Below are 24,190 nucleotides of genomic sequence, written 5' to 3' on the forward strand. Positions count from 1 at the left end.
AAATTACGCGAAAAATTCCCATTTAACGAGAAGCCGATATTACTAGGGCGGCACCAAAAGTGCAGTTGTATCGTCGCAAACCGATTCATTTTCCACCTGCGGAGAGCGTATAACATGAATAGGGAATGCAATACCGGGATCGCGGGACCATGAAATATCGGGATTCCGCAACATTTTTGCGGGATTAATCCCGCACATAAATGGAGCGGGATCTCGCGGGATTTGCGGGAATGAGGAATTTGTCGACCAAGGTGACGACTCTGTTTACTTTGTTAATGAAACGCATAATGAAGAAGTTATTCTTTAAATAACTTTTTTCGTTAAAAATGTACTATGACTTTTGAGGCACTTTAGAAGTTCACCTTTTTGTGCTTTACAGGTGAGTTTTTTTTGAGTTTTAAGTTAGGCTGAAAGTACTTTTTTTGTTAAATATTGTGATAATTAGCGATTTATTTTAATACAGAAGTTAACCGCACAGAATTGCTTATTTGCAAATTTATTTAAAGTTTTGCGGGATCCCGCAAATACCGGGATCCCGCGGGATTAACATCTAACAATCCCGCAAATACCGGGATTGAGATTTTGCAGCGGGATTGCATTCCCTAAACATGAATTGATAACGTAATTTAGTTACCGTTACTTACCGTTTTTCTCCAGAAGCTTTTATTTATAAAAAACGAATTTTCTATTCTTTGAATTAATTATTAATCTAAAGTCCGTTCTTATAAGAACGTCAGATTGTTTTTTGCCATATGGCAGATCGACTACAGAGGAGCTGTAAGAAGGTATGAATACCAACTTTAAGTAAAAGAAAGCAAGAAGTCTCATACAAACGTACTTACAGGAATATACAAAATTGTGGATGAGTACATTGGAATTCATTATTCTTGCATTTCGAATGACACTTCATTTCATCCGACTTATCATCACACTGATACTCTCCATCGCATTGGAAACTGCCATGAATACAACGCCCGTCTTCACAACGAAACTCGGACTCCGAGCAATTACGTGGCAAGCATCCCAATTCATCTGATCCGTCACCACAGTCATTGTCATAATCGCAATGCCAGCGTCCGGGAATACACTTATTATTGGCACACTTAAAGTAAGTGGGCTCGCATGCGTGGTATTCAGGTTGACTGCAAGTAGGAGGTTCGTCTTCACCATCTGAACAATCTGGATCACCATCACATTGCCAAGACATTGGAATACAGCGACCGGAACTGCACCTAAAGTGATCAAGTGGACAGGAACGTTTACCGCAATCTTGCAGTTCATCGGATTCGTCTCCACAGTCGTTGTCGTTGTCACAAACCCACACTGTTGGTATACACTTGTCGTTGTTACACTTGTACTGATTTGGTGGGCATGTAGCAGGAGGGCATTTAAATTCATCCTCGCCCAACGGACAATCCTTGTTTCGATCACATCTCTGACTCGAAGGGATACATCTGGCGGTCACAGATTCATTTCCGGGACAGCGAAATTGGTTGTTTAAACAAGTATAATGTTGGCAATCCATTTCATCTGAATTATCAGAGCAATCGTTGTGTCCATTGCACAGTTCTGATGGATGAATACAGTGGCCATTTTTACACTGAAACTGTCCAGGTTTGCACTTGAACGGCGGACAATCTTCTGGTTCATCGCTACCATCTCCACAGTCATTCTGCGTGTCGCACTTCCACCAAAATGGTATACATTTATAAGTCGATTTACACTCAAAGTGTGCGGAAGAACAATTAGAAATACAGCCACGGCCATCTGTTCCTAGTATATAATTTTCTGGACACGCACACGTGTAGAATGGAGGTTCAGGATTTAATAAGCATAAAGCAGAGCAGTTTGCATTTTCGCAGGGATTTGCTTTCTCGGGTTGTCGAAACGGATGGATAAGTTTAATGTCCATAGGTCGATGCACTGTGAAGAATAACGACGAGCATTGATCGCCGTGGTATTTATGACAACGTTCGATAGACTTCGTCTCCCAGTCGGTCCAATACACAAAATCTTCCCAAATTGACAACGCAAAAACATGATGAAGTTGTACCTGAGGCGACTTCGAACGACTAGCTACAATTCTTATATTATTCCCATCCAAATCGGATACTGCAATGTAATCTTCCCTGGCATCGGCCCAAAACAATTCGTTGGTGTCGTACGCGACACTTAGAGCATTTGGCCAACCTAAGCTCGAATTGATAATCACTTGTTGATTGGAGCCATCTAAACCGGCCTTTCCAATATGAACTTGTGTACCCCAATCGCTCCAGTATAAGTAACCACGTAGAGGATCAACCGCGACTGCCCTAGGCTCATCTAGTCCGCCATTAATTAAAATTTTCCGATATTTTCCATCCAGGGAAGATACTTCTAAAGTATCCAAGCCCTATAACAAGAAAGTAATTTTTGTGCCGTAATTTATGTGGATGTTTAAAGATAATATGTGGAAATGTAATCCCCAAATCTGTTGTAGGTACACTACCTAGCTAACAGGTGATGACTGATGACTATTGTTACTTGCAGAGCGCGTTGTGTTAAAAGGACGCTTATCTTTTGCCTTATGTTATTAATGTGGTTGACAAGTTACCTAGCGTTAAATGTTTGAGTGTCTGTTTAGTAGATTCTGTTTCAAAGGATAACACTCTTTCATGCAATGGCGATTTCGCTAATATGTAGGTATTATGCGAAAAAAACGACCCCGAATTATGTAATGAATTAATAGTTTCATACATACAAATCGGCGAGTTATTGTTCAAATTTTTGTGCAAAAGGTTTCTTTTATTACAGACTTCCATTGTCGCACATTTATTAGATCAGTATAGTAGTCTGCTTCCCTAATCTGGATATGGGTGCTAGTTGTTTCATTATTATTAAATTTTTCATTCGATTTTGGATATCAGATTATCAGCTACGCTCCCGCCATTGTTTTGTTTGCCGTTAATTAAAAATCAAGATTATTTTGTATTGATGTACCTGTGGGTGCCTTTATTATTTTACGAAGTGCTCATTTTATGTACCTATGCACAAAAAAAAGAGATATCAAGTTTGTACTGTCCTGTATGATATAACCCTTTATTCCGCGGAGAAACCACCCAATGTACTTTCCGATTCTTTGTTTCTGCGGTCTACTTAACTCCAGTTTTTCTTGTCTAAATGTACCTGTAGACCTGTTTCAATTTGTCACTGTATTCAATTGATCACTCTTGCTCTTCTAACTGCATTTGAGAAGAATCTATTGCGCTACTATGTCAAGGTAAGGATTCTACACTGCGCCTACAATATTTATAACCCTATATAAAAATGTACAATGTGTGCAATAAAACATTTAATGTTGACTCTTGATTGTTACTGAATAATGCGTGCCAAATTACGCTTCAAATGCGACCTTTTCTGATTTTACTCCACGTAAAAAGGTCACCCCCCCACCCCCTGTGGGCTGCCGGCTTCCGGTACATGAAATATCGACTGCAAAACGAACTGCATCTACCATCCACACAACGATTCATCAATTTAAGCCTATAGAAAATTTCGGAAATATATGTATAATCAGGTACATACGCGTTTCTTATAATATTTTTAACGCATCTTTGAAAAAATACGCCATTATATTCGTTATGGTTGGGTGGCTGGCTGTGCGGATGAGATCTCCGCAATTACAATAGCTAGAGACTTCCAATTTTCACTAGAGCTTTAATCAAGGGAAATAAAATAAAATCATACCCACTCTCTACGCGAATACATTACTGATTTAAATACTATTGACATTTCCTTCGTATATGTCGACAGCAACTTTTCATATTCTTTGTGATAGGATTTACTTGATTTTGTATGTAGCGACTTTTCTTCTGCTTCTGCAACAAACCACTGAATTGACAGTCTATTATTTCAACCAAATTAATTTCATTTTTAAAGACAGCGATTTTAATAAGCAAACTTTAAGTGACATTTCCATGGCATCATGAAATTTCGAATAAGCCGCTACCTACAAAATCCAGTAAATTATATCACAAAGAATATGAAAAGTTGTTGTCGACATACGAAGGAAATGTCAACAGTATTTAAATCTTTAATCCATTGATGATTCATTTAAAACTCAAACATTTTTAAAATCAGAAAAAATTCTCTATCAAATGACACAAAAAGTAAAAATTACTTCCATAAGAAAAAACAAAGTTAATGATGGTTGACTTGAGACGAAACGTCAAACTTAAAATTTAAAGTAGCATCTTATAGAGGGAAAAAAGTGGCTAAAATAATGTATCATTTATTACGAAATACCTTGCTAATTGCAGTAAAAATAAAAACGATTTTGCAAAATTTCGTTTTTTTCCGGATATCTCCGAAAGTAGTCTAAATTTATTAAGTTTAAAAACTGCATTTTGTTGAGCATCAAAATACGCAACTTTGCCAAATTTAAATACCTGCCTATCTCTTACAGTTCTCAAGATTCCCATGGTGGCCCTCGAATTTGAATCGGCTTCTATGCTGATGCTATGATCTAAGCCTCCCTTTACTAAAGCGCAGGTGGTCAAAATATATTTCTTAATCAATCATTACAAATTTGCAAAATTATGAAATATAAAGATCACGTGGAAACTGTTACTCCCAGATTTCCTGGTCGCCAAGTCCCGATATGCCCTCAACATTACCCGGGATACTTAGGAGTGCCAAGGGGTGCAGTAGGGTGAAAAATTAACCATGCAGAAAAATTGCTCGGAAATCGTTAGACGGTTCTGTTCGCGGTCGCCGAGTTCAGATATGCGCCTGAAATTGCTCGAGGATGCGCAGGGGTGGCGCTACAGGGATCCCGGGCGGTACAGTGAGGTGAAAAATTAACTTTACCGAGAAATAGCTCGGAAATCTTTACTTGAAGGTTTTCGCGGTCGTCGAGTCCATATCTGCCGTTTAAATTGCCTGGGAATGCTCAAGGGCGGCGCTACGGCGATGCAGTGGTGTGAAAAATGAACTGCAGAGAAATCGCTTGGCAATTGTCACTCTGAGCATCGATTCCCGAAGTTAGTTGATATGCTCTGTGATGTGCCATGACGTTATGATCGTATACGATAGGGATAACTGATAAGTTCAAGTTTAGCTGCATTCCCGAATCGTGGACAAACTTTATGAGATAGCCAATCACAGACAAGAGTTGAACTGTCATTTGTCAGTTTTGTATTTTCTTTTGTTTTTGCATTATGGATACTAAAATAAGAAATAGGGCAATGACTGACGCCCAGAATTCCCAGAAACAATTGTTAAAAGAGTTTGTATGACTGCATAAAAATTTAAGTACGAGCAAATTCAGTGATGATGATTTTAATTCAAAGATGCCCAATGATGATTTTAATTCAAAGATGCCCAACGTCTTTGGAAGGACGTTATTAATAACCAGAAAATCCTCGAACAATTCCATGTTTTATTTCACAGAAAATATGTGAATGTATAGGTTAGGGCACTGAATAACCCAAGCAAAACAGCTGCAAGATCCGTCCTGTAGCAGCAACTGCGTTGCGTTCAAACAACTTATCGGTCGCGGTGGTAAGTTCAAGAATGCAGTCAAATTCACGTTCCCATCAAGATCAGTTGATGTGAACAAAGCACATCTTCGGGAATCGCTGCCCTGCTGTTTTTGTGTGTATTGTATCTCAATTGACATTTATTACTCAAAAGTCACCCCCGCCTCCCAATATCACCACTTTGTAGCGTCGCTGCTGAGCAACCTCAGCCAAAGGGCAGATATGGATTCTGCTCCACCAAAAACTCCCAAGAAAATCAATGCATACGTCTGATTTGGATGAATACCAAAAGTGAATTAAGTAATCCCTCTCACAAACAAGATCAAACTGGCAAAACTAGACTTACCTTGTCACACCAGTACAGGTTGTGTGCAATCCAATCTACCGCTAGCCCATCAGGATTTTGTAATGTAGCAGAATGTAAATCCTCAACAATGCTATTGACAGTATTATTACATAGTCGTTTTATAGAACTGCCAAATGCTGTTACATCAGACCAAAAAATGCACTGGGACTTCCATTCATAATCCAATGCGACAGCATTTGTAAGATTGTGCGCCACCAAGGTAGAATGACCATCCAAATCCACCTCTCGTATGTAGTATCTGTTCGCCAGTATTAACTTTGCAGGGATTGTCGAATTGGCGCGACATGATTTTCGGTCCGAATGTAAAACATAACCATCCACACAGGAGCAATGAAACGATCCTCTGGTATTACGACACTTTTGACTACACGGATAGCTGTCACATTCATTTATATCTTCGCAAAGGTGATTATCTTTCGTACTTAATTTAAAACCATCATTACATCTGCATTCGTATCCTACAGGTTTGTCTACACATTTGTGGGCACATGGAGGTTTAGCTGAAGAGCATTCGTTGATATCTAAAAAAGAATCAACTAAGCTCCTCCTCTTCCTTCGATTAAATTATTTCACTTACTGCACTTATTTTCGTCGCTGAAGTCACCGCAATTATCTTCGCCATTGCAAAGAAGACTGTCATTAAGGCATACACCATTATTGCACGTAAACCAACCGTCACCAGTGCAATAACTCGTGTTATCTTTACAAACTTTGCTTTCATCTGAACCATCGCCACAATCATCATGGCCATCACATTTCATCATTTCCATAACACATTTTCCATTGTCACATCGAAATTCCCCGTCGAGACAATGGGGTTGACATAGAGGGGGTTCGTCACTTTTATCCGCACAATCAAAATCGCCATCGCAATAGAAAAGAGTCGAAATACAAGTACGATCTGCACACTGAAAATAGTCGGATAAACACGATGAAGCCTTGCATCCTTGTTCTTCGTGTTCATCGGCCATATCTTGACAATCCGCTTCTCCGTCACAGACCCAACCCCATGGTATACATCGCCCGGTACTGTTGCACAGGTATTCCCAGGTGCCGCATTCACGCAGACGGCAATGTTCGGTCTCATCAGTCTGATCCGCACAATCCGGTTGCCCGTCACATTGCCACGAGATTGGAATACATTCTCCTGTCGTGCATCTGAACTGATCAGAACGGCATTGCTCTACAAATAAAAAATTGTATCTACTCTCATGAATAAAAAGGTAATGTACTTACTGCAATCAAGTTCATCAGAACCGTCCGGACAATCAGGTTGGCCATTGCAGTGCAACAAACTGGAAATGCAGCTCCCATCACTCTTACACATAAGTTCATTTACTCTACATCTTCCTTCTATATTATACATTTGCATAGGGTTAAAAGAAATGGACGACAGAAATACTTACTGCAATTTCGTTCATCAGAACTGACACCGTCCTTGTTGCCATCCTTACAATCGTTGCGTCCATCGCAGCGTGCTTCTAATTTAATACAGTTGCCATTCAAGCATTGGAATTCGTTAAAATTGCACTTATTCAATTCTGTACTCCGGCAATTCTGTTCATCTGATTTATCCCAGCAATCGTTCTCTCCGTCACAAAACCATTCCCTATGCACGCATGCTGTGGTATTGGGACAGTTTACAAAGTTCATGTCGCGCATTTCGCGACTACAATTACGAATCTCTGCAAGGAAATGTTTGTAGAGACAATCGAAAATGCCAACATCAGCCTACAATTAAATATCGATATATTTGTGAGTTTATAAGTTCTGATAAGTCTAATAGCTATTCATCTTATTTAAAAAAGTGTCTTTCATTTGATTTTGTCTGTTTCCCACATTGAACTATATACTCTGTAACTGGAACGGCATCGAGCGCCAAAATCGCGTGCCGCAATGATTTTAGGCAACCAGCATAACGTAGGTATTCTCATCCTTGTCTGGCACGTTGTTTTGTATTGCATATGCAGGACCAATCACACGTATTTGGTTAAAAATACAGATAAGTACATAAACTGGGAGGTTGGGGCCTTAGAAAGGTAAAGATAAATGCTTGTCGAAGCTTTTATAAGTGCCAATATCTATTTGTTAATGGAATATCTTAAAATATATACTTAATAATGTGGTAAACTGCGCCATTTCTCACTCACACACTCACATACTTGATTCTTGAAGTTACAAAAGTATAATGTCAATAATGTCATTCATGGTGGCTCGACGCATTCCATTTGCTTATTAACGTAAAATAAAGTTAGAAACATTGGTTGTGTTCGTTTGTAACGTACCCTTTACATATATTAGCAAGGAGGTAGGTACCTAATATATTACAATTGGCGTCGAGGTAAACGTAAATTTAAAAAAGCGCTTTTTTTTTAGAATAAAATGAATTTAAGAATCATGGTTACTCTAAGAGCAAAAATTCAATTTACTCGTAGTGGTCACCGCGCATTTCCATTAGATGGAAACGAATTGACACGAATGTCTTATGCTGGTCTTATGGAACCTTTGTTTCTCGTACGAGACTGGAATTTGTCCAACAGTCCGATGGATCCTTTGTTTTCGGAACTATACCTTGACACATCCAACGTAACTATCAAACACACGAGTTGTAAGTGTTGGTGGTGCCATCGACAGTATCGAAGAATTCAGGACAAATACCCATTGGAACATCCACAGTGAGCGGTTTGAGTTATGCATAAGTGCAAATTTCGTTGATGAGCAGCGAAAGGTTTCTGGCGCATCTAACCACGGTAATTGGACCAGAGGGTTTATAAGGCATTGCGCTACTTATATAACCCAGTTTTGCCCAAGATGAACCGTACGCCGAGTTATGTGAGGGCAGAATTACACCTTCTACAAAAGGTCTCCCATATTTTCCGGAAGTCAATCACCTTTATAACTTGGTCCCAGAAAAACCATTGTATATACATTGGAAAAACTCAAGACCTGCAAATCCTTCGGAATATTTCGTAAGGAAATGAACAAAGTTTTTCATATATAACTGCTTCTACACCATTAAAGCATATGTGGATGGATATGGATGTAGAAAATGCAAACCATGATATTTTCTAATTTAACTTTTGTGATATAAATATGTACCTGTGTGCTATGTATGCTCTTATATTTTATCTTTACTCTTTGACGCCACCTAATGTACGTTCATTGTAGGCCGAAGGAATCGGTAATAAATAAAAAAATCAATCCTTAAAGGTATTTTTCGCCCCATTAGTGAGCAGTATCAATAATAACATTGAGTGAAAAATTAAATAAGGAACTTCATATTCAAATTAGTAAGTCAAAACGGCTTTATAGGTTTTGGCGGCGTTAACGCTTTTCTTCACATTATACTCTCTGGCGAGTGGAATATCCTATTGAATTAGTATTAAAGAGTGCGAAATAAGAATTATCATTCATAAGGACAGTATAAATGAGTGTGAGGTACTTTAGTAAAGAAATCTGAGCGGTGCAAATCCCGTCATGCGCAAAAATAATGAATGCGCGCGTCGAGGTTGGAAAATGTTATCAAAACGTACGCATGAAATTGAATATTTGAATTTTTATTATAAAAATGATTGCACGTATATGCAACACAGTTCATGACCATTCTTGCAAATCTCTTAATAACTTATTTTAGACAAAAATAAGCAAAATGTAAGACGTAGTATAAACCATCCCATAAGCCCACATGAGTGGAACAAGGTAAGGGATACCTACCTCTACCCATCTCTCTCTCACAAAAATTCGCCACGGCCCGTGGCAATGGCTGATTTATGGGCGATGCCGTTCCAGTTACAGAGTATATAGTTCAATGGTTTCCCATTATCGCTTACATAACTCACGAATCAACGTGCACGGACTATCGTTATGACAACAGCTAGTTTAAATGTGAGACTGTGGAAATTCCATAGGAACTAAGGAGCTGTTATTTTTTCACAGGAGACCTTTTCGCATGACCCAAGCTATACTAGCTGTCACTTAAGCACGCTCTGCTGTATAAGTGTATGCTTATTGTAAAATCGGAACTACAACTGGAAGTCGGTACCTACACCTAAATTAAATGTAGGCATTCCACAAATACTAGGATTTTGAAATTTTCTCAACTATCACAAAACATGAACACAAATATTAAAAAATGTTTCTACACTATACATGTATAGGTAAATACACTATACACTATTAATGTACAGGGTGTAAATCGAAAAGTGGAACATAGGCGTTTAACATGAGAAATTACTTTTTCTTTGCGCAAACGTTTCCTAATTATTTTACGCAAAAATACTTCAAATAAAAGTTATAGAGATATAAATTCTGCATCTAAATCATGTGAAACAATTATTCTACCACTTCTTGTACGCGAAAAAATTAATTATAGATTCTGTTTTCAGGAGTTTTTAGTCTAAGTAGCCATGGACTATGATAAAAGAAAAACATAGTCCATGGCTACTTAGACTAAAAACTCGTGAAAACAGAATCTTTATAATTAATTTTTTCGCGTACAAGAAGAGGTAGAATAATCGAGTTACACCCTGTACCTACCTAAATTCCGACTAAAGGTGGGTTCATAGCTCTCCGTTCGTCCGTTGCGTTGATCCGACCAACGGATAGTGAAATTTGTTAAGGTTCATAGCAATCCGTCCATATCGTACGTTATGAGACCCCATATGAGAGCCCATCATATGCAATCGGTGGCCAAGTACTAGCACATGTGCATGTTAAATAAATCGCACAAGAAGTTTGCTCCTAGGCGCGATGGTCCATACATTTTTAAATTGTACAAGACTATAACTTTACCCCGTGAACACTAATAGGAACAAAATCAATAGCTAGAAATGTATTTAAATTGAACAACCAAACAAATCGTTCAAAAACTGTTTTTCACTTTATCCAAATAGTCAATTGTATTTAGTTGTTTGCTAATGTTCAAATGTATACATTTATGATTTTCCTCAGATATAGACATATGTACATACCACATCCCATCTCATCACTGACATCTCTACAGTCGGGATCCCGGTCGCAGCGGAAATTCCGCGGTATACACTCACCGCTGGTGCATCGAAAATGATTCTTATCCGAACATGAACAATTCAGTTCATCAGTGAAATCTCCGCAATCATCAACACCGTTGCAAGTTAAATTGGATAGAACACATCGTTTGTTTAGGCATTGGAACCAAGCAAGAGGACAACTTCGATGTCCGCAATACCCTGGTTCTTCGTCTGAACCGTCAGAGCAATGCACAATTCCATCGCATGTTACCTGAAAAGGTACACAGCCGCCATCAGAACAACGAAACGATTCATCTGTGCACGACGATAATTTACTGAAACATCGTCTGCCATCGTCGGCGAGAATTCGTCCCTCCAAGCAAGCGCACTGCACTGTAGCTTCGGGTGTGAGACTACAAATTTCTTCACATCCACCATTTAATGATAGACAGGGGTTGGAAAAGCAGTCGTCTGTATTATTGGCAACAGCAATAATTCCCATTGGTTTAGAAATATCTTGCCTCAGCCACACCACATTTTGTCCCGTTAGTTTGTCGACTCGCAAAACCGCATGTAACACCCAGTCAGTCCAAAATATAAAATCACCATAAACTGCTAATGCAAAAGGGTGTTGGGGGGTTAACTTCGCCAACACCACTCGACCACTACCATCATACTCGCAACGTTCTATCTTATCCAATCTCGCATCCCCCCAATATATTTTATGCGCTTGATGGTCCAAGGTCATCGCATTCGGCATGCGTATCTCAGTGTTGATTATCACCTCGTGTCCATAGCCGGTTAAAAATGCGCGTTCAATGCTCGGTTGATGAGAATTCCAATTGCTCCAAAAAACTTGACCCCCGCAACTGTCAACTGCAATGCCGCGTGGTTTGTCTTGCGGCCGAAGTTTAACTATAGCCTCCACCTCGGATGCGTTACTTCCGTAATTGGTCAAATTAATACGGTTGATACTGGCATCATTATTGCACGTCCAATACAACGCCTTATACAACTGCTCAAACGCCAGACCTTCCACTGACCCTTGCCCTGAAAGACTTCTACGTTAAACTTTTACCGAATGTGCCTGCAGCATAACTTTATACTTGCAACTAAAACTGCATGTCCAGATCCGTTAAAGTGGACCGTATTGATTGAACCGCGTTGTATGTCGGAATAATACAGGCGGCGCTGGTTGTAGTCGAAAGTGAGCCCGATCGCATTTCGCATGAAACTTTCGTTTTTTATACTCGGATAGGGCGAGTTGTGTATGGTGGCGTTGGTCATATGGATTGAGTCTATGCTAACAACTCGTGAATACATTATGAAGCTGTCGTAATCTGCAAAATTATTTCAAATTGTAAATGTAATCCTATAAAAAGAAAGGTAACGAGTTGGGAATTTGCATTTTACCGAATACTGGAAAGACTCCTTTCTGGAGCATTCAAGTGGGAATTTCAGTGAATATCAAGAATCTGCCGAACTTGTTTCTTGGGTAATATTGAAATTGAATTGAAAAGTAAAAACAAAGAGTGCAGTTGAAGCAAGAAGGAAGATGGCTGGATAGGATACCAGACCTGTAGTAAATGGGCCGATGATACATAGGGAGGTGTAGAAAAACAACTGACATTTGCGCCAACCTGTATACTTTCTGGTTTTTGGTTAAACGAGGAAACTCTTCTTACTATCCATGTACGATAGAAAAAAGGTACAAATTTACCGTTTTAGATATTTTGACGTAAGTATATAGTAACAAATAAGAAATGTCTTACCTTTACAGGTTTTGTCATCATTGGCAAGAATTCCATGCGGACAGGCGCATACAGGATCCGTACCATTAAATAGACACAACTGCTGACAACCCCCATTATTAAAAGCGCATGGGTTTGTACCAACTTGCTTTAACTTGGAGAATATTTGAATGTCTCTCAACGAGTCCCCTCCTTGTCTTAACAATGTCTCATAGTCAGACAAATTGTTTAAGGGCGCCACCTTTATGCTGCCACGGTCGTGTGTACTAAAACAATAAGTGAAATCGTACACCTGAAATTATGCGTTTCTTACCTACCTATCAAGCCAATATATCGAATTGTTAAATATTGTTAGAGCCACTGGATTTTCGAGGGACTGATTGAGGAGAACCACATGGTCAGAACCATCATAGTTTATTCTTTCGATACTATTAGCTTCTGAATCGGTCCAATAGATTTGTCGATTCTCTAAATCGAGCCCAAGATCAGATATTACCAGAGACTGATTGTAAAGTAATCTTCTATTTGAACCGTCCAAACCGGATTTTTCGATGTGAGAGGCCCCACCCCACACCAATACGCCTGCGATCGGATCAATAACTAATGATGCCAATTTCCCAATGTTTTCTGATACTACAACGTAGCGTGCCGAGCCGTTCAGACGTGACACTTCGATGACGTCCCTTTTTGGATCACACCAATAAATATTTTTAGCTACCCAATCCACTGCAAGTCCGTTTAGCCAGTCCACCGGCACGCTTTCTCGCCCCTCGATTTGTTCAACCACCACCTTGCGGTGAGTACTGTCAGTTTTAATACTGGTAATAATGCCGTGATCGCTGTCAGTCCATAATATTAACTCTTGATCGGCAACGAAATCAATTGCGCTTGCCATCGATACACGCGATATCGGTCCTAAAACTCTCGTGGAGTTATCACCATCCAAAGAGAGACCGCGAATTTCCCACGTTAAAGAATAGATTAAGTAAGTTGGCACACTGTTACAAAGTGCAGGATTGTCTGGATCACTGACATAGCCAGATGCACATTGACAAGTGTAACTCGTTTCGTTTACCGCTAAGCACAAGTGCGCGCATCCACCTTTGTTTATCCCACAAGGATGATTCCCTTTCTGTAGATCGGGATCGTAAATTCGTAAGGCCAAAACTGATCCGGTACCGTTTCGTAAAATAACATCACCGTTACCGGAGGACTTGTTCGCCTTATGTATCGACTGATCATCGTCATCTGCATAATAGACATAATCCTGGTACACGACAGCCGCGGCTATCGATACTTGCGCAGGTAATTGTAGTTTAGAAACATCGCCACCTTCGAGGCTTGCGTAATAAACTTCATAGTCACTTACCCAATATAAACGGTTCGTGGGTAAATCAATGCTTAAACTTTTTGAATTCGTTGACAGATTGGCGACAATAACAGTTCGATCGCTAGCGTCCATTGCGCTGGTTTCAATACTAGCGTTACCTTCAAAAACGGCAATCCAATAAAGTTTACCTCGCGCGGGATCGGCGACCAAACTAATAATCTCAACGTCCTCAACAATCGCGGTACAATATTCGCCGTCTAAATTGCACGCCGATATACCCGCAGGCGACCCGATAAAAATATTATTCGATAACCAATCGACGGCTAATCCCGACGGTCTTTGTATTCCGGTGTCGATCAGTGTCTCTGTAGGTCCAGTGGTTAAACCTGAACGTTTCACCTCGCTCACTTGCGAATCTGACCAATATAAGGTATTATTTTTTCCCAAAAATTCTAATTGACTTGGATTTAGTACCTGTGGTGAGCTAATCGTGGGAATGGTGTGATAGTATGGTTGTACGAGATCGACCCCGCGAATTTCGTTTGAACGCGCAATCAGCAGCACTCGTTCGTTGACTGTAAATTAAAGGCTTTTATAATTGCCATATAACATTTACCACAATGAGAAAGATGAGAATTTGACTTGCATAGCATATTGATAACACAAATGCAGATGTAAGATTAACTCTTATATAACGTTTCAAACATATTGTGTAAATAACGTCATGTCGACGTGATTTAGGTCTAAACACTGAAAATAATGACGGGACACCCTGTATATGTGAAACATTTTAATTTATTAAAGTAAATCGGGGGATTATTCGCGAATAAGCACAGAATTGGTTTATTTCATTTGAGTTTGTGGTATTTTTCCTTTTAGAATATTTGAATCTGTTTACAGGTGGACAACGTTGCGCGCATGATTCGAAGCTGGCGTTATCAAGGCTTATTGTAATTGGTGCAGTATTTCTAAATACTAGAAGAAGGGGGTTTTGTTTGGTGGAGGTGGCGTTTCGTTAAATACTGCAGACAACAAAAAAAACGAGACTGGTTCGCGACGGTTGGAAAGGAGTGTATGGCTCTTTACGTTATTTTTCGAACAGTTCAGCCAATTTGATTGATTGAGTGAGATTCTGTGAGAAGTTTAAAGCGGGTTCCATTTTTTGAAAAAAGTTAGTCAAGTTGATGGCCATTTGTCAAGTTTCTATTTTGATTAAAGTTAAAAGTTTAAACCCTTCATACAACCAGCAAAAATTTTTGAGATCGTCTTCAACATGCCAGTTCGTTTATCATCAAGTTTGTGTTAAAGAAAAATGAAGTTCTTAAGCTGTCTGCGTTTTTGTTAAGTGCGTCAGTTTATCGCAAACTTGTTCACGACCAGATTTTAGGTTTTTAGAAGAGAAAAAAACTTTAAGATTTTCTTATTTTTAATTAATCGACCGTCTGCGTACCATGTAAAAACAAGCTTTGTAAGCTTCCCTTTATTTCAGGAATGTTGTCTTTCTTTTCATTTAATGTGTTTCGGAATAAATGTTTGTCATGGTGAATCAACTAATTGTGTGTTTATTCGAATCCATTGTACGACCCGCACTATCTTTATGTATATATATATATGTATATATATTTCTCTTCGCGTCCAAATTTTACGTCAATAAATAAATGTAGTATAATAGTCAAATTTCCACCTTTTTGATCATGATCTATTGTTACTTACCAACACATGTCCGATTATCGACATCTAATTTCATAACATGGGGACAATCACAACGGTATGTTTTATTTGTGTGCAACAAACAGAGATGGGAACATCCACCGTTATTTTCCCCGCATGGATTGGAACCATCGTGAGGTTGTCGACTGGCATGTAAAATCTGAATGTCGAACGGCTGCGTCAATGTACGCTGTATCACTGAAACATCACCACCAGTCCACTTGTTGGCACGCACCACACTGTTAGTCCGCCAATCAGTCCAGTATATGTAATTTTCGTACAGGGTGATAGCAAAAGGATGGGAAAGCATCTCGTGATTACGCATGATTTCGTGGTGATCAGTACCATCATATTTGGCTGCATGAATCGAGTCCGATCGAGCATCAATCCAGTAAATACGTCGAGCATCATAATCCAGTGTTATCCCATTGGGCCAAGCGCCATCTGTTACATGATCAACACGTACAACGACAGTTCTATCTAGCCCTGCCAGTGAGCATCTTTCGATCCGTGGTGCCATGTTATCCCAATCAGACCAAAACAGTAAACCGTCTCTTGGATCTAACGCTATTGCTCTGGGACTCTCCATATCGCCAGCAACTAAGGTTCGACGAAAGCTTCCATTTAAACGGGCGACTTCGATTTGGTCCAGATTACTTTCAACCCAATACAAATTTTTGCCTATCCAATCAACAGCTAATCCTTCAGCCGTCGATAATCCAGTTTGTACGACTACTTCAATGTTACTTAATGAACCGCCCACCACTGTACCAGAATAAATCTTGTCGTCAATTACGTCAGTCCAAAATACCTACAAAAAAACCTTTTGAATAAGAGTTTGCAAGCATCGAATCTTTTACCATGTCAGCATCTTCAGAATGATAGAAATCTAGCGCAATTGTATTTTTTAAACTAGAAATCAGGGCTTTGGCATTGTAGTTGTTCAAGTTAACACCTCTTAGTTCGTGTCTGTTACTAAATATCACCAGGGGAATTCCGGGATCGTCGCTTTTACAAGTAAACCCATCATTCGTAAGAGTATAACCAGGAAGACAAGAGCACTTATGACGCGTACGAATCGGAGTACAAATCTGAGAACAGGTGCCCCAATCCTCGCAAGGATGCGCTTCGAGGCAACGCATTTGATCTTGTTGCAAATGTAAAGGCGGAGGGCACGAGCAAACCAGCCCCTCGGGTGCATTATGACATGTATGAGAACACACCAGGCTATGTTCGCACAACATTTCGACACACCTCAATCCCTCATCACTTCCATCCTGACAGTCTTCGTGATTGTTACACAATTGATCGGCGGTGATGCAGACAGTATTGTTATCGCACATACGTGAAGGATGTTCACACTCTAAACCGTAGGTTGTCACTGAATTAAACGTAGTATTTTTTATGGATGTAATTGAACAGCCCTGCTCGTCAGATCCGTCGATGCAATCTAACCTTCCATCACAAGCGAATTGCTAAAATTAAAATTCTAGTAAATAAGATTAAATGTAAAGCTTTATGTAGGTAGTAAGACAGGTTACAGATCAACTTGAAATTGAAGTAATAAGAATGCTTGTGTTATAAGGTTCAACTAGATAAATGAATGTCTCTGGTGAAACATACCCTCCTTTCGATTTGAAATACATTATGGGGTTTTGGCGTTTGAATTTGAGTCCCACTAAAAATATACATATCTTTATTAAATTTATGATCACCATCTTCTCCATTTCCATATATTCAATTCTGTTGTGAACAATCTAAATGCCAATTAATGTTACGCCACTGTGTTGTTACCAGTGAGTACGTAAGGGGGCGTTGAAGGGCTTGCTAAAGAGGTCAGAAAAAGAACGTTTTAGTTTTCATGTAAAAATACAGTTTTCCGTTTACTTTAATAAATAATATAATAATACCGTTGTTATACTTGAAAAAGGCCAACTCTGCCACAGGTTATGGGCCCAGCACGCTTCCACTGCACCACTCTGTCATGTCACTTGATATACTTACAGCGTGTTCATTCGAAAACTTCCCACCACGGATTCATCGATAGCCACTGATTAAAGTAAAAAACGCAGAGGCACGTCAAAAGATTTGTCAAGGGGACAACTTTTTAACTAAAAACTACTTCACCCTCTGCCACCCAGGGTCATTCCCTTAAAAATTTTAAATGACAAGTGGTATCGATCAGTAATAGCTTATTTGAAAGGTCTTTCAAAGTCCTTTATTTTGAGGTTTGATTTTTTTAAATCGGTCGATTCGTTTTCGAGAAAATTAGAAAAATCTTTTTTAATTGACTTATCTTAAAGTAGTTAGACCGCCTAGGTAAAAGTAACAAGAAGTTGGTGAAAATTTGGTCACTTATTCTCTGAGAGACGCACTTTCTAATGGTCAAAAGAAAAAAGTGTTCCTATGTGCCGTTTCTGAGATATTTGACAGTAAAAACAGGGTATTTTAACATGGGCTCTTATGAACAGACTCAGTTTTTCTGAGCTAGCGAAGGTTTTTGTATCAAGACTTAAATGAGATGGGTCTCATTAGAAGCGAAATTTTGTGACGAATCTAAATATGCACGGAAAAGTACATGTTCATGATGAAATAAGGAAGATATTTACCGCCGGAGCGGCGTCTGCCCTGACGCGGCGGCACGCTATGCAGCACGCGTTTAAATCTGATGACTTTTCCACTAGGTCTAGTATATAGCTGAGTTAGGACAATCTTTCCCTTCTTCTGCTGAGCACTTTTCTTCACAAAAGGCATGGTGTCTTTCAGAAAGAACATCAAAACCAGCGATATTTATAAAGGCCTGCACACGTCTTGTTGACACACTGATCGGATCGGGATCAAGATAGCGGCTGGGGATCTCTGGCGCCAACATCGAAAAACCAAATCCACTACACCGACTTCACGTAAAACGCCAAATTATTTAGTTTCCCGGCTTTTACATACGTCTCGCATACGTTTTGATTAAAAACAAATATATTCGTTTAGGATTTACCGCTTACACTGTGAATATTTAGTCGCGGTGTGTCGTCAACATTTAGTGTGCAAAGGTTTGAAACAGGGTCGAAAAGTAGGGAGACTAGTCAAGTTGACTACTGTATATACCCTTTTAAAAATCATGTAAGACGTTTGCATTGTGCTGAGGTACAAAATACCACTCATACCGTATTTCTAATTATGTTTCCTTCTTAACATCATTTTTTTGGGGACGTTTATCGTAAGTAATAGATAGGCCGAGTACATCACTTGACTTCAGCCGAACGCGCTCTAACTACTTTAATTTGTTCAGATAGAATACAAATATCACTTATTTGTTGCTATGGAAAAGAAAGAATTTAATTTGCTGTCAGTTGCCTTTGTGACAAATCTTTCTCAAAATCCATTCCTTCATATTAACATGTTTAGAGATCTGCTTTGGCCTTAAATATATATTGCGAATGATTTTTCGAATTATGAAATTTTGTTCTGTATAGATACTTAAATAAAAAGAATGCCTTTCTCAAAATTTGGGTATGAACAAACTAATCTGCATCAATTGTAAGAGTTGATCTCTAACCCAACAATCACCATAAACCATTTACCCATCGCCATATACTTACTTTAGGTATACACTCAAGGCTTTTGCATTTAAATTCAAACGGCTCACAAACATGAAAGTTCTTCTCTTCACAGTCAAATTCATCAGATCCATCCCCACAATCCATTTTTTTATCACATCGCAAGCTGACGGGCAAACAAGCCTTACTAGCTGGACAGAAAAACTCAGTTACAGGGTTGCAAATAGCACAACCCATTTCGTCTGACCCATCTTTACAATCGTCAATTCCATTACAATACATATTGATAGAAATGCACCGTGAATTATTGCACTTAAATTCCATAATACTACACCCGGCGACCGCTAAAACAAACACTTTGTGCAATTCTCCACAATTGATGCACTTTCGAACCTTACTGCAATATTTTTCATCGCTGTTATCGTTTGGGCCACAGTCGACAACCGAATCGCACTTCCACTCTTGCGGAATGCACCGTTTACTATTCTCACAGGTGAAATGTCGATCATTGCATTGTCCCGTGCACAATTTTGGGTCTTCGTCGCTGCCATCAAAGCAATCCTTGTCACCGTCGCACACCCAGTACTTTGCAATGCACATTGTCCCGTCACACTTATGTTGGCTATCGTTGCAGACCACATTCTCGCAGGGACCGCCTTGCTCGACAGACTCGTCGGATGCATCAGGACAGTCCGCCGCCCCGTCACAAACTCTTTCCATAGGAATACACACGCTTGCGTTAAGGGGCGATTGTTTGCATTTAAAGAAGCTGTCATCGCATATGGACGGTTTTACGTAAGTGCTGTCTTTGGTGCACGATCTTCCGTCATTCGTTAATTTGTATCCATCTGAACAGGCGCATACACTCTTTGAGGGAGTACTCAAACATAACTCCGTACAATTGCCATTATTTTGAGAACATGCATTTTCACCTAAAAGACAATACCTATATGCAACTATACAATTTAATTTTGACCATATGACCAATTCACAGCATATGAATGTATTAAAACTTCTACAACTACAATAGAAGACACTATTCAATAAAAATAGTAAAAGTTTAAATGAAGGTACGTATGGAAGTGTTATAGTGCATATCTATGAAAAAGCTTGAAAATGACTATTCTGACTTCTGAGGAATAAGAAAAGTGAAGGTTAGAGTTAGAGTTAACGTTCACTCAAACGTAGCGGAGCGCGGCGAAGCGCCTTTTTCGCTCACATTGTTGTAAATAGGCATACGCTAATTCAAGACGGCCTGGAGTTCTTAAGAAAAAGGCTTTTCAGGTAAAATAGGATCAAGAGGTTATATTTTCAAGTTTCAAAAACGGCAGGATACATTCAATTCATCTTGAAATTAGTACAATTTGACTTATAACGCTGCAAGAATAACCTAATGTTTACAAACCGCTACCACCTATACGCCATTTGTAAATTACATCAGCGCCTCTAGTACCTATAACGAGTGAGCAAAAAAATTTTGATTCAGAGTTGGCCCTGAAAGAGAGAGATACACGTATAGGTAGCATATGTGTAATTGTCTCAGTAACAAGAGTAGTTTTTACTGCACAAGTAAGTAAATATAATACCTACCTACCTACTTAAAAATGGAGGGCAGGTGCCATATCACTTCGGAGGCACTTTTAGAGGATATGCCAGACAATTAAAAATAACTCAATCTCAAATCAGGGAACAAGTCGTCCCTCCTTCCTTCCTTTAGAGGTAGTGGTAGGGTGAAAAATTTTTTCGAAAATATTCACGGAGCGCGTGCGGTTCAAGCGGATGGGGGCAACATTTTGGGTCAGGGATGCGTAGTCGGATGAATCTCGAAACCGCAAATGGTGGCCGTATCCCTCCGTCGAGGTGAGTAAAAATATCCACCTTCGGGACGCGTATGCAACAAGAAAATAGTGAATATTCAAAACCTGGAAACGGATCTTGTAAAAACTGACTAAAAAGAAGAACTTGGAGTAAATGAAACTGTATGTGGAGAAGAAGATAATCGCTCCACCGGTTTTCCCACCGCGGTACCTTCGCTTTCGTGTTTATAAAACATAAAAATTCATGACTTGAAAACGTTAAGAACTACGGAGACGCCGACGCAGCTAAAGGGAGTAGGAAGGATGCGTCGAATGCAGTAGAAGAGGAATTTTTACGCCCCGTGTCCACAAGAAGTTTACGAAAAGCAAAAGATCACGTTTTCGAACCTGGGGGGTTTTAAGAATTAAAAAAAATGTGCTATTGTCTGCGTTTTGCCGGTCCGTCCGTCCGGACTCACTTCTACCGTTTTGAACTACTTCTAGGGAAATGGTCCTAGAGTCCTGGAATTTTTTGCACTAGGTAGCCTATACCTTGAAAGTGTGCCAGATAGCCATCAATTTTCGCTGTCTAAAAGCCCCCCCCCCCCACGAATTATTTTCATAGCGCGTTCGCACGTCCAGATGTAGTATGGGGTCTTATGGACCTCATTGCCTCTCTTACTAGTTTGCGTTATTCTTCGATAATACTATCCTTGTTCCTCACCGCAATGATGTCAAATTGACATATGATTATATTGAAGTATTAAAACAAAACATAATCTCCTTGTGCTGCCATTGTCACGTTTGGCAAGCATGTGCTGTATGTCCATAAGCACCATACTGCATTTGGAGGTGCGAACGCGCTATAGAAACTAATTTTATCCTTCCTGGTACTCTAATGAAAGGTCTCAACGAAAAGAATTAATTTCTACCAACCATAGCCCTCCTCCTCGACCTCTTATCGTGATTGGGTATATTCCCTTATACCTCAAGAACGGATTGTCGGAAGAGGGTACTCACGAAGGGCGATTGAGACGTCTGCAAGAAATATATCCATTGGTGATGTCAAAACAAAAACAATTTCGGTTAAAAAAAAATGTGCTATTGCTTGCGTTTTGTCTGTCCGTCCGTCCGGACCCATTTCTACCGTTGTGAACTACTTCTAGGGGAATGGTCCTAAAGTCCTGGAATTGTTTGTAGTAGGTAGCCTATACTTTGAAGGTGTGCCAGACGGCCATCAAATTTCGCTGTCTAAAAGGGGGGCCCCCCCACGAATTATTTCCTGAGATGCTGTTTTTGAAAGTTAAACGTGCATACTTTTACATACGACAACCAATTGGTCTCAGATTTTGCATACGCATGCCTTTCGTGGTGCCAAGTTAAACTTTAGAAAATGGGGAGGGGGGGGGGGGGGGTAAAATTTAATTTTATCTCTCATTGTATTCTAATTAAAGGTCTCAACGAAAGGAACCGTTTTCTATCAACTACTGCCCGTCTTTCTGTCCTTCTGTCCTCTTATCAAAGTACGGGGTGCAGGGGGAGGAGGGAGTGGAACTAGTTTCATCCTTCATGGTACTCTAATGAAACAATTTATACTTGTTTATAATAAAACGTAGCATAATTTTGTTGTACACAAAAAAGAAAGTTGTATGACGCCACTCTACTAAAAATTTAGACATTAAAAAAGTTTTTGACAGTTTTACATCATTTATAATGCCTGATTACACTCGCAAAATTTTAACGAAATCATAGTAACGGTTTTGGGGAAAAATTTTTTTTTAGTTTTTTAACTTTGACATTGTTGTCTCAGTTTTTTATAATACAACCTGCCACAATTTTTGTAGGTCGTACACAAAAAAATAAGGTCTTTCGAATAATTTAATAAAAATTTTAGGTTGCTATTTGAAAAAAAAAAGTTCGACGCCGTTGCGGCGCTCCAAAATTTTTTTCGAAAATCCGGCTCGTTATTTTTCGTTTCAGTATGCCTAATATACGTACCTATCCAAAATTTGAACAAAATCCGTCGAGCCGTTACCTCGGAAAATTGCCAACGTACCTACGCACATACATACAGACGGAAAAAAATTGTATCTTTTAAAAGTTGCTTTAAAAAAATCTAAAACGTCGACATTTGATGAAATGATGATAGTTCTGATGGGAACATTTGCTGTGAAATGGCAACTAAAACACTAACAGCGAGACTAAAAGCACATACGAACCTGTTTGTAACTTTGAATCGTAAATTTTAATATCAAAAATAGGAGGATTGTTGTCAACGATTTTCACGACCGTCCCATTCTCTGGAAAATACGCCATAACACTCCCCAATACATACTCGATAAAATAAATCGCCTTCCGATGCAAAGCCAAACCAAACGGACGATTTATCCCTACCGAAAGTACCAAATTTCTATTATTACCATCGAAGTTGACACTTTCTATCCTTTTAAGATGCGCATCGCACCAGTACAGTTTCTTTCCAACTAAATCTATTGTCAATCCAGTCGGCCAATCGATTTCATGCTGAAGAAAAGTCTCCTGATTTTCTCCGTTCATCCAAGAACGCTGGATGGATCCGTTACCGGGTAGTATGTGCGACCAGTCAGCCCAGTACATTATTCCCTTTTTAGGATGTACAACTATGGATCTTGGATGCATATTGTGGCTTTGAATGAGAATCTTTTTATTTTTAAAATTGGACATGCGCACCACGCTGATACGTCCCAGGGTTTCATCGGTCCAGTAGAGATTCTTTGCCATCCAATCAAATGCTAGCCCCTCGCATCTTTCCATGATGAGATTTAAAGATACAGAATTAATTGTTCCATTCATTTTTGACAGCTTTATTGTTGACTGTTTACCATCTGAATATATTATGGTATCAGATGCGATGTCGAAATCAATCGCCATAGGTTGAGATAAACCCATTATCGGCGCCATGGCGTCCCTACCACCCTGCAATGGGATTCCTTTAATCGATGCCGGTTTACTCCTTGCAACTGCTAAGAATGTTGTGGGTTTTTCAATGGTACAGTTTCCAGTTGGCAGCAATGTATAGCCAGAAGCGCAAACGCATTTCGCAACAGGATTGCTCTTCAGCCAGTACGGGATGCAAAAGTGTTGACAACCACCGTTGTTTGTTTTACAAGGATGAGAAACTACAAAATAATCCTAA

At 39.4% G+C, this 24,190-nt stretch overlaps 1 protein-coding gene across 2 annotated transcripts in view; it reads right to left on the reverse strand.

Moving 5' to 3' along the window:
• Positions 1-24,190, reverse strand: part of LOC116158874 (prolow-density lipoprotein receptor-related protein 1) — a gene marked incomplete at its 5' end in the record, with an annotated part of 40,593 nt that overhangs the window by 14,703 nt on the left and 1,700 nt on the right. For both annotated transcript variants that reach the window (XM_031471729.1, XM_031471728.1), the window contains 14 exon segments: positions 843-2,392; positions 5,866-6,407; positions 6,464-7,069; positions 7,123-7,239; positions 7,293-7,571; positions 10,857-11,924; positions 11,981-12,214; positions 12,647-12,891; positions 12,943-14,530; positions 15,669-16,476; positions 16,526-17,140; positions 19,262-19,563; positions 19,618-20,151; positions 23,235-24,173. In XM_031471729.1, coding sequence (XP_031327589.1) covers positions 843-2,392; positions 5,866-6,407; positions 6,464-7,069; positions 7,123-7,239; positions 7,293-7,571; positions 10,857-11,924; positions 11,981-12,214; positions 12,647-12,891; positions 12,943-14,530; positions 15,669-16,476; positions 16,526-17,140; positions 19,262-19,563; positions 19,618-20,151; positions 23,235-24,173 — 9,427 coding nt within the window.

Source organism: Photinus pyralis, unplaced genomic scaffold (genome assembly GCF_008802855.1).
Source record: "Photinus pyralis isolate 1611_PpyrPB1 unplaced genomic scaffold, Ppyr1.3 Ppyr1.4_LG1, whole genome shotgun sequence".
Taxonomy (NCBI): domain Eukaryota; kingdom Metazoa; phylum Arthropoda; class Insecta; order Coleoptera; family Lampyridae; genus Photinus; species Photinus pyralis.